This window comes from Rutilus rutilus (assembly GCF_951802725.1).
Source record: "Rutilus rutilus genome assembly, chromosome: 2".
NCBI lineage: Eukaryota > Metazoa > Chordata > Actinopteri > Cypriniformes > Leuciscidae > Rutilus > Rutilus rutilus.
In genome coordinates, this window is record NC_140210.1 from 13124449 (window position 1) to 13136554 (window position 12106).

General features: G+C 38.4%; 1 protein-coding gene across 1 annotated transcript; it reads left to right on the forward strand.

The window, feature by feature from the left end:
• Window positions 1–8899: 8899 nt before the first annotated feature.
• Window positions 8900–11744, forward strand: cdkn2a/b (cyclin-dependent kinase inhibitor 2A/B (p15, inhibits CDK4)). Its single transcript, XM_084389983.1, has 2 exons — window positions 8900–9161; window positions 10738–11744. The coding sequence occupies exons 1-2, from the start codon at window positions 9027–9029 to the stop codon at window positions 10987–10989; spliced, it is 387 nt and encodes a 128-aa protein (XP_084246109.1). The 5' UTR covers window positions 8900–9026; the 3' UTR covers window positions 10990–11744.
• Window positions 11745–12106: the final 362 nt, after the last annotated feature.

Below are 12106 nucleotides of genomic sequence, written 5' to 3' on the forward strand. Positions count from 1 at the left end.
GTCTGTAACCAGATCATGCAGAATCTTTGTGCTCAAATGCTGTCTGACAACTTAGTTCCTACAACTTAGGAAACTGAAAAAGCAATATTTCTAGGAATTGATTTATGTATTAGTTTATTTAGCAGGGACAATGCAGAAACATTGCTAAAATTTCCAGCAGCCAATGCTCCACATACAGGCTTCTAGCCAAAAGCTCATTTGCATCCCCAGTCCCTGTCACAGTGTCTGGTTTGTGTATCCCTGGTGTCCACTAGAGGTCCTCTTCCCCACGGTGTCATCCTATTCATGAACTGCATTCCCCACAATCCTTGTCTGTACCAATCACTGTTCATTGCACTCAGCTGTTCCCCGTCATCATTGTACCCAGCTGTTCCCTGTTATTCATTGTTAGTTCTTTGTTATATATGCCCTGCCTGTCTAGTGTTTGTTATGGATTCCTTGTCTATTATCATGCCAATTCTGTTCCCTGTGTTTCCTGTTTGTGTTCTTGTTTTTGGATGGATTTATGATGACGACTAATTGCCTGGACTGGATTTATGCTTATGGAATTCCCCAATAAAATAATTACTGCACTTGGATCTTCCCTTTTCCCGTTCCTTTGAGTGTGGATCGTGACAGAAGGAATCCGTCACTACAAGATCCAGCAGTATGGATTTTCGCGGGTTTTCCTCAACCATGAGGGCAGAGAGGAGGCAGCAGAGGGGGAGTTCAAGAGTTGAAGAGGTTCCCCTTCGTATGAACATTTTTCAGTGCCTGGCGTTATGGACCCGCCAGACTGAGGAGGCCGTGGCAGTCAAGTTCCCTGAGCAGCCTTCCACCTGGGACAGAGAGCCTTTTAGGGGAACCTGTCTGGTCAAGTTTAGGGGAACTAGAGGAGATACTAGAGGTGAGCACCGACAGCATTCTCCATTTCGGTCATTCTCTGACCATGGGCCGGTGATGTTCAGCCCCGAGCGTCCTTCACCGCTGGTTCCGGTGGTCCCAGTTCCGGTGGTCCCGAAACGGAGGAGGAGAAGGAAGACTCCCTCCGTGACTGTTCCGGTGGTCCCGAGTCCTGGTGGACCCGAGTCCGGTGCTCCCTGTTCCGGTGGTCCCTGTTCCGGTGGTCCCGAGTCCGGTGGTCCCAGTTCCGGTGGTCCCGAGTCCGGTGGTCTCGAGTCCGGTGGTCCGGAGGAGGAAGAGAAACCCCTCCACAACGACTTGTCCGGTGGCTCCTAACCCAGAGACCATCCCGGAGGTGACTGCCATCCCTGACGCGCTGCTCAGGCGCCCTGCTCTGCCCGCGCCGCCCAAGCTGCTCACCCTGCCAGCGCCACCCCAGCGACCTGGCACGTCTGCCGATCCAGAGACTGTTCACGTCACGTCTGCCGATCCAGAGACTGTTCACATCACGTCTGTCGATCCAGTGTCTCCGGACAAGATGGCCACCGCCGAGCCTGTGTCTCCGGACAAGATGGCCGCCGCCGAGCCTGTGTCTCCGGACAAGAGGGCCGCCGCCGAGCCTGTAGGTGTTTCTCAATGTCAAGGATACTTCCTTGGCAGGACTGGTCCTTCCAAGTCACTTCCTTCAGAGGCTAGGCGAGGCTCCTCTTTAGCATTCGGAAAACATGTAAATGGAACAGGCTAGCAAGTGCACGTCAGTGCGTCATTACGTCAGTGAAAATGATAAACAGAGTGTTGCTATGGACGCAGTTCTGTTCACTCAGGCAAAATAATCGTTTTTAAATCAATAAACTCCTTTTTAATCATATTGATTATTTGACTGGTAAGTGTGTTTAAACAGTGCATGTCAATTTGACCCATAACATAATGCATGTAATTATTTTTTTAAACAAATGTTTGGTAACGTAAATATATTAACATTTGAAAGCATATTGATCCGTTAACACTCCGACTCCGTTAACGTCCAACATTTTGAATTTTTTGAACAAGATAGCAAAGCTGCGCACATAGGATTGTGGGTGATTTGAGAGCGCGAAGAGCGCGAAGGCTACACATATGCATCCTTTCCTGTATATGGGATATTTTTCGAACGAAGGACTCAGTCCTTGGTGGAAATTCCGAGGATCCTCGACATTGGAACAGTCCTTCGACGGATGTCGATGACGTAGCATCCTCGAAATTCTGGCTTCCGAGGATCCTTCCTTGACATTGAGAAACGCCTTGTGTCTCTGGACAAGAGGGCCGCCGCCGAGCCTGTGTCTTCGGACAAGATGGCCGCCGCCGAGCCGGGGTCTGTTCCTGAGCCGGTGTCTGTTCCTGAGCCGGTACCTGTTCCTGTTTCTGTGCCATGGCCGCCTGAGCCTGTTTCTGTGCCATGGCCGCCTGAGCCTGTTTCTGTGCCATGGCCTCCTGAAGGGTCGTCTCCTCCCTGGCCTCCTGAAGGGTCGTCTCTTCCCTGGCCGCCCGAGGGAAAGTCTCCGGCCTGGCCGCCCGAAGGGTCGTCTCCGCCCTGGCCGCCCGATGGACTGTCGTCTCCTCCATGGCCGCCCGAGGGAAAGTCTCCACCCTGGACGCCCGATGGACTATCGTCTCCGCCCTGGCCTCCCCATGAGTCGTCTGTTTTGCCCTGGCCGTCGGCTAAGCCGTCAACCCCTGTTCTTGTTCCCTTTCATGGACCTGGTCCTCCATCCCTCCCCTTGATCCTCCACCGTTCCACCTCCTGCCTGGACTCTTGTTTTGTCTGTTGTTACGTCTTGGAGCGTCTGGTAGCCGCTCCGTAGAGGGGTGGTTATGTCACAGTGTCTGGTTTGTGTATCCCTGGTGTTCACTAGAGGTCCTCTTCCCCACGGTGTCTTCCTATTCATGAACTGCAGTCCCCACAATCCTTGTCTGTACCAATCACTGTTCATTGCACTCAGCTGTTCCCCATCATCATTGTACCCAGCTGTTCCCTGTTATTCATTGTTAGTTCTTTGTTATATATGCCCTGCCTGTCTAGTGTTTGTTACGGATTCCTTGTCTATTATCATGCCACTTTTTTTTGGATGGATTTATGATGACGACTAATTGCCTGGACTGGATTTATGCTTACGGAATTCCCCAATAAAATAATTACTGCACTTGGATCTTCCCTTTTCCCGTTCCTTCGAGTGTGGATCATGACAGTCCCTGGTTAGGTTAATTGGCATATGATATCTGGAGCAAGATTATTTACACATTTAAAAACCATTTTAATGAGAGACAAATTTTTACTTTTTTTTTTTTTTTTTCTATATTTTTGTAAAATATTACAATGGTGCCATCTAATTGGTTTCTTGTCCAAATTTTTTTGTGTTTGTTTATATAAACATCTAACTGGTTTCATAGTCATTTGAGAAACCTGACTCCAGACAGTTACGCAAGAAGATAAATGTGAGAAGACCATTGCATGCATAACTTGGCTGCTTTTAGGGATATATATGGCCTAATCAAATAAAAACAATTAAGATTTGTTCTGATTGTTCTACACAGCCTCTTTACATGCACATCGAATTTCAATTGAGAATCTAAAATCTTTTGATTGATCTTAATTATAAAACCATCTATTTCCTTCCTTCTAACTGAAAAACACATTGAGACAGTTTTTAAACAATTCAAAGTCAAACAGTTGTTTTGCAGCCACTGTGACACACTAATTTCATTTGTTAAAGGGATAGTTCACCCAAAAATGAAAATTCTGTCAGTACTCACCCTCATGTTGTTCCAACCCCGCAAGGCTTTCGTTCATCTTTGGAACACAAATTAAGATATTTTTTATGAAATCTGAGAGCTGGCTCACTCCTCCATAGGCTTCTATGGGATCGAAACTTGCCGGCCCAGAAAAGACATCATTAAAATAGTCCAAGTGACTACAGTGGATGTGCTTGTTTTGTCACATTAATAGGTTTAAAAAAAAAAAACTGATTCCTTATACTTAATTTAATAAAAGAGTTGTATTGTAAATTGTTTAATTCATTGTTTAATGCAGCTCAAAAGTGTAACTAATGCATTTAGACTGTGATTACAATTGTATGATGTGGATTGAATTTGCACTGAATTTGCTTGAGTTTGTAGACAAGGGATGTCAAAGTGGGGAAGGGGCTTGTGCGGTCTCACAAAATTAAAACTTAAATGCAGTCACGCACATGCTTAGAGAAAATTGATGCCATATAGGTAAAAAAATAAAAAATAAAATCTAAAATAAAAATCTATGTACAAAATCATATATATGTTCAAATGTTGTATATGATATATGTTCAAATCATATATCAATACAAACTAATTCTGTCATGATGCTGATGTATGTCAGAAATGTTTTAGCTTCATGATTTTTCCCTGTATTGTATTCTACAGTAGATGGGTAAGAAGGAGGGCTGTGTCTGAACGCTTTGTTCACAGACCGTTAGGCAGTGTGCATGTGACTAAATCACTTTCCATCTTTCTCAAAATTCTCGGTAACTCTCACTGGATATGGCCTAGTGCTGCTTCTCAAATGCTCACAAATACCCCATTGTTCTAAAGCAGCATCATGTTTATTTGTGGGTTTGTATGTATCTGCATGTGTTAGAATAAGGCAGTACATGGCCATTTCAAAGAATGGTCAGTGTCGAAATAGGCCTGACTGTGCCTGATCATTGGCACAAACACCAGCCAAGAAAGCTCTATGTCACAACCAAGAATGTGCACACCCTCAAGCCATTCAGAAAGCTGAGCTGTGACGTGAAAATCAGCAGAAAGGGGCAATACTAATTCATTTAAAACATTTAAAAGTCCTACAAATTAAGAATCAGGCACTATAAACCACCTACTTTAATATAATAAAATGTAAATGTTTAAATGTTGCTTGCATACAGTTATTTGTCAGAATACCAATAATTTTTAATGTAGAAATATGCTTTTTGCTGCAAGAGTAGAGTTGTTATTACATCCATCAGCAAGTATTATTGGAGACAAACCAGCAAACTTCTTGGACCTCCTGTTCAATGGGTCAGTGTTCTGGAACTTGGACGCTGACACCAAGCAGTGCAGATTCACAATCACACAAAAGCAAAAAAAAAGAAAAGAAAAAGGGTAACACTTTATTTTGCTGTGTCCTTGTTACATGTACTTACCTTAGTAATAGTAAATTCCTAAAAACATCCCTACCAGACGCCTACGATCGATCAACGAGCGACGTCTCGTGGTTCCATCACAGAGAGCCACAAAATCACTTTCCAGAACATTCTCATTCACAGCTCCTTGCTGGTGGAACGCTCTCCCCGGCCTCATCCGGAATGCAGAATCACTGGCAACATTCAAAAAACAGCTGAAAACCCATCTCTTCCGTGAGCACTTAACCTCATAAAAAAAAAAAAAAATTCCTTTGAAACATCACTTATCAGACTTATGCTACTCTGAATAATGCCTGAACTTTGTATTCTGAGCACTTCTTGCGTTGTTGTTGTGTCTTCATGATGACTCGCTTATTTAGTCCTAATTTGTAAGTCGCTTTGGATAAAAGCGTCTGCTAAATGACTAAATGTAAAATGTAAATGTAAATTATGCATAACTACATAAAACTAACCTTAAACCAAACCTTGTAACCCTAACAGTATACATGTTGTTAATTAATATTACTCAGTACCTAAATGTATAATTACACTGTAGCAGGGATGCCTTAAAATAAAGTGTAACCAAATAAATAAATAACAACAACAAAAATAAGATTCTCCTTTACAGGTACCATCTATTCCACAAGCCACAAGTGCTCAAAAACCTAAAATGTTGTAATGTAACAATACATTTCTGTGAGAAATTAATGAGGACAAAATTACTGAGTGAACCTTTAATAATTTATAAAACATTTATACTATATGTTTACCAAGAATAAAATCACACAGCAGTTCAGAAGAGAGTGATATTTCTATCACATTTCATTTTAGTGTATGAGAACTTTGAGGATAAAAGTAATTTTCAGACATGTGCTAATATGCAAATTAGCTCAAAAGGGAAATATTAATAATTATTTATAACTTGTAATGATAAATTATAAATATTTGGATAGGTTAATAGAATTAATTTGATGTAGCTGAATTAATATTACAATCAATTAATCTGTTCGTCCAGCAAACACTATTGATCGTCTATCAACTCTCAGAAAGGATTTTTGCATGGTCATTGAAAAATAACTCTTTGTTAGCATGTAGCTGTGATTGCATTGTTAAAGTGATGTTGATTTACAAGCAGGAAACAGAATCAAAACTCGTGTGAGATGTGCACAAAAGTTAATTTAACTAAATCACTAACAAACAATCTACAAAAAACACAACACATAATCACGCATACATGGGATGGGTAAAATGGACAGCGAACGTGAATGAAACTGGAACCAGAATGAAGCTATGGAAAATAATTATTTAACCATCTGAACAGAACTATCAGTTTCTTAGTTTAAAGCACCGTTAACAAGGGGTCTACCACTTATACTAAACCTCTGCTTAGTTAGTTAATTGTACGATACTTGCAATGCCTTAGCCATTGAACGAGCGTCCGGATATGCACTTTCAGGAGAAAGTCTTGATGGTTCAGCAGTTCAATTCTTCCGGGTTGAGTGAAGGGTGTCGAGAGACTTCGTTGATGTTAGTCTGACTCTGTTGAGGATGAGGATGAGAAGTGGGAGGTCACTGGAAAAGTGGCCTTTAACTTCTGTGGAGGTCACTCTTCCAGGGGGTCAGGTGAGCCAGTGGTAACTTAAACTTTCAAGGGACAGTTTATGAGTTTGTCTTTGAGCATGGTATTTTGCATATTAGAGTGGGCTGGCAGTTTGTGTCCCTTCAAACTCTGAATTAATATAAAACGAATGCAATGCATGATATGAGGAGACGATGTACACCAATGTGTAGGGCATTAAATGAGGATTATTTTGATAGCATGGTATAAAAGAGGTTACATTAACTAGTGGTTCAATCATAAAGCATGCATAAAACAGTATACAATACAAAAGACACTATACAAGACAGTAATAATCATAATGTCCTGGAAATATGCATGGTCATTAATAGAATGTTTGCCTATTAATTAATGAAAGGGTCCTTTTTTATGGGCAATGTGTGTTTCAATAGGAAAAGTGGAAAATACACAATCCCATTTTTTTTTGCTAATTTTTTTTGCTATTGTGACCAGAGTGTTAGCTATTGTTCTGCCAGGGTGTTAGTTGCAGTTTGGGGGTAGTTCACAGAATTCTAACACATAGTTTGTTGAGCGAAGGGGTTTGCTGGATCATTCATTAAATATAATGAATAATTGTGTGTCTGATTGTAACAGACTCTACACATACCACCAAATGTGGGAAATATTATATTGACACAAATCTTTCATAATTTGTTTTATGAATTATGAAAAATACTTGTACTATCATACTTGGTCACCTTAACTAAAATGTCAGAAACACTTTAATCATGAACAAAACATTCTGAATATGAAATCTTTTTTGGTTGGTTTTATAAAAATAAATAATAAAAAAACCGAAATTTTATCTCAATACAATGAATGGCGATGCTCTTCTTAATTACAAATGTTCATCTAATTATGAACATTTATAAGATTAGGCCTAGTCCGTAAAAACAGTTTAGAGGTTAACTGATCTAATTTTGTGTCTTTGGGAAATACTAATATGTGACATTGTATCATTTTGAATATCAAAGTTTTTTGTGTCTTTTTGTTAATGGGGGGTTTTAGATCTGCGGAGTAAAAAATTGGCACAGAAGCATAAGAACGATGTTAAAATAAGAATAATATCAAGTCATTTTCACATCCTGTAAAATTTTAGCTATGGCTTCTTGTCCTCTATTTGAATAACTTTACTTTTTATGCTGACAACTAAATATGCAAATGTTTCTATTTATTTCCATTAATAAAACACTGACTGATGCATCATCATCCTGCATACTAAATGTTAGAGTTTAAAAGTAAATACACATTGTTCTTAAAGGGGCCTCTTCTTCCATCTTCTATACAAGTTAAAACTGTTGCAGTTCTGAATGTCACTTCCTAGACCGTTGGAAAGAAAGGACAGTTTATGTAATTAATTTTTACTACTCTCACTGACACACATCCAAACAAATCAGATGAATAAAGCACAATATTTTAAAAGAAAATAAATTGCTACAGCCTACATTTTTTAAGATTCTGTTGTAGAACAAATATCACTATAAAACGGAAAGTAGCCTAGAACGAAATACTGTCAGTGTCAGAAGAAGAATTGCAGTAGCTTACATCCCTGGAATTCCCCTTCCTTTCTACACACTGTAGGCTATGTGAGCAGCTAATCAAATACTTGAGTTTTTTTTTTTTTTTTTTGAAAAGTGTAACGTAAATGTAGGCTAGCCTATGCTTTATTAATGTTGTGTGTATAGGCGTTCCATAGTGTAGGCCTACTAACAAAATTATAATTAAACAGGATACATGTAGGCTAAATAGCAGTGTAAACAATACGGTGACCAATACATTGCTAAATCTAAAGTAATGTGGGATGCTGAGGGAGTCATAATTAGCCTATAACATTGCGTATCTTTATAGCAACAAGGCTACTTTGAATTTTTTTTTCTTGGGTAGGGTATAACCTCCCGCTTTGACTTCCAAAATTCGACTATAGGCCTACGTGGAAGTGTTTTTATAATTACTATTGTGGACACCGAAAAAGAAAACTCGTTCTCGCGATTGTTCTGTTTTAATTTTTTTAATACCAGTTTTTTTAAAAACATTAACAGACTCTCTTACTGCTTTATCGTGTCATTGTAGCTCCAAGTCTTCCTGGATCAGCTGTTTGAGTGCGCCTGCGCAGTACATACAGTACTGCAGCACGGTTTCGGTTTGCCATGACGTTGATAAGAGGCAAGTCCGAACAAATTCTCCCTACGTGTAATAATTATTAGGCACAACAGCTTATGAAGGAGCTGATTCAACTCAGTTACGCAGCGCAGGGGCACATTTTATGTCTGTGACAGGGAATATTGAAATGCAGTGATTATTTTCGCATATCGTCCTTATTGCTTTTACCTGTCAGAGTGAAATTCTTCATTGGACTGATGATGAAGAGGATGCATGCCGAGGATGAACTAACCAAAGCAGCCGCCACTGGAAACACTTGCCGTGTTCAGTTTTTACTTTCTAACAGAGTGAATGTCAACAACGTTAATAAATTCGGAAGAACGCCTATACAGGTAGGCAACGTTTTCAGATGTCCTAATAATAATAAAGCCTACATCAGACGGACTGCTTACATACACAATATTAGTTATTAGGCTACATATACAACAGAAAGGCATTTAAATGTAGGCTACGAAAGGTCGAATTATTGAATTACTATGACATATAAATTAATATCACTTTAGGATTTCACTTAATTCTTTCTCGCAGTTGGTTTAATAGGCTACAGAATTTAATTTTAATTAATTAAATAAATTGTCTTATTTATTTATGTATTAAAAATGTTCGTTACATAGACTAACTGGAACATTTTTGTTTTAGCCTATTTATAATAGCCTATGGCCTATTGTCATTCTAATGACTTTTAATAATGTCATTGATGTATTTTTTTGTATAGTCTAAAGAATATATTAATAATATATTAATAGTGTATTGTAGAGGTAGGTAGCACTAACCTAACAGCCTATTTCACTTTATTTTTTAACATAGCACCAGTAAATGGCCTTTTTTTTAACTCGAAGAAAAAAAAAATAGTAAAAAAAAAACTTTGCTGTTTTATTTGTCTTGAATGTAAGATATAGTTAATTTTTAGCAACTGGATAAAACGACGATATAAAGTCATGTGCTTCAAAGAACAAAAAAGTGTCTCGATGTCACATTTTAGTATTCTTAAATCTACTTATCCTACTTGAGTAAAAAAAATTTAAAAATAATCCTATTCCTAAACTGTGTCAATAATTTTTTTTTTTTTTTTTTTTTTTTTTTTTTATGCTGTTTTTAGCCTACCACTACCACCAGGATGGGTTGTAAATCTAATAGAAAACCTGGACGCTTACATTCTGCCGTGGATTTAATGTCCAGTTTTATTAGCTTCTTCAAAATAAATAGCCCCCCATCACAATTCACCACCCCCTCACAAACTGCAAACATTTTAAACCAGACGTTAAAAGCATTTTTTCTAAATAATTTGGTCACGTATAAGCTATCATTTCGTTGCTAATTTCTAGTTGGTTCAACTGATTGGTGTTACAGCTCATTCCATGTTGCAATTCATTCTGTACAGGATAAAAAAATAAAAAAAGCTGGAGGGGTCAAATAAAGTGCTTACAAAGTAGGCTAAAACAATGTCGGCTTATAGTTTCTTAAACTTAAAATGAACAGACAGCAAAAATGCAGAAATTGTAAAACCACCGTATTGCTTGAAGTGTCAGGCTTATTGGTAGCCTATAAAGCTTTTAATATTTTAACGAAAGATGTTTAATATCACAAGTGTGCATACTCATACGCACTTAACTGATAAACAATAGCCTACTTAAGGCTAATAAAAACATGAGATAATGTTATGAGTCGTTGCATTAAATATAGCCTTCTGCCCGTACATGATTTCATTATTGCTGCAAAAATTTGAATAACCTACAATAAGCCTACAATGTTCTTACTGCACTTAAAAATCTGTTCCTTAATGATTAAAATAATGCAAGAGTAGAAATTGCAGCTGACGTGTTTCTTTTAAATGGAACAGTTAGCCTATTTATGCCAAACAGTAGTTTTTTTTTTTCTGAAAGCAAAAACATTTCACGTTTTTCGCAGGTGATGATGATGGGAAACACACCATTGGCTCACCTGCTGCTGAAATATGGAGCGGATCCGAATCTGCCTGATCCCGGGACAGGAAGCACTCCTCTGCACGATGCTGCCAGAGCCGGATTCATAGACACTGTGCGACTTTTAATCCTTTTTAACGCTGATCCCAATGCAACAGATCACTGCAATTTCCGACCTGTGGATGTGGCACGGCAGGCTGACCATGTTGACGTGGTTGAATTTCTTAGTCGTTTTTAAACGCTAAAGTTTTTTTTTTTTTTACATAAATACATATAGCCTATTTTTCACAAATGACAGGGCTATACTGTATTTAAAAAAGTAAAGGAATGAGCGCAGTTAGTTAATGCATTTTAATTGTGATTTATAGGTAGGCTATACTGTCTGAGGTTAGGCTACTTGCAGTTTAGGCTAAACATTTTAAGTAGGCTATAGCTATATTTTATGTTTTCTTTGATAATTTTATGTTCTTCATTTTTGAATAGGCATAGCATCTCCGCATTATGTTTGGTATAAACGAATGAAAGAAACCCAACCTTCAGTCTGAAGCATTACCGGTAATGTTAGCCTACTAAAAACTAGACACGGCGTAGCCTAATGATACAAGTTATTACTAGACACAAAATATTTGTTTTTAACTTAGGCATGGTGATGAATGATGTGGCTATATGGAATCAAATCGATGAAATATAATGAAATCAAGTCGTCCGTTTTGAGCAGCCTATGCTCACAATGCAATAAGCTACTAGCGCGAGATTTACATTTTAGGGAGCCGTTTTGTCTTGTAAAGATATTTTCGTTTGATTTATTATATTTTATGAATAAGCTTAAACTATAAATAGGCCTACTCAACCATGCAAGCTTAAATTCTTTAAAAAAAAACGAGACCAATGCACTTGAGAATGTAAAAAAAAAAATACAAAAATTGAAAAGCCTTTTAGCCTTTACATATGTGAATGTTTTTAAAATGTTATAGCCATGAATAAAAAGTTATAGCCATGAATAAAAGGTTTTTATGGTGTTTCTACATTCGCGAGTGGCTTGGACCAAATGTTTTTTTTCTTTTTGCAAGTTGAACTATAGCCTACCACATCCAAAGAGCACTGAGATAGTCTACTGACTTTATGCCCTAGTAGCACTCTTTGCATCTTGTGTTCTATGAAGCTTAAATTCTTTGTTTTGTTCTTTATAAAGCATACACTGTTTTACTGGGGTTTGTAGAGTCCAAAGAAACATTTAGCTTGTGCAGAAAGGAATGTTTGTTATTTTTGATATCATTTTGACTGCAGACATTATTGATTTGCCTACATAATTTTATCTCCTGGCTGCAAATAACCTGTGTGGAATACAGATACTG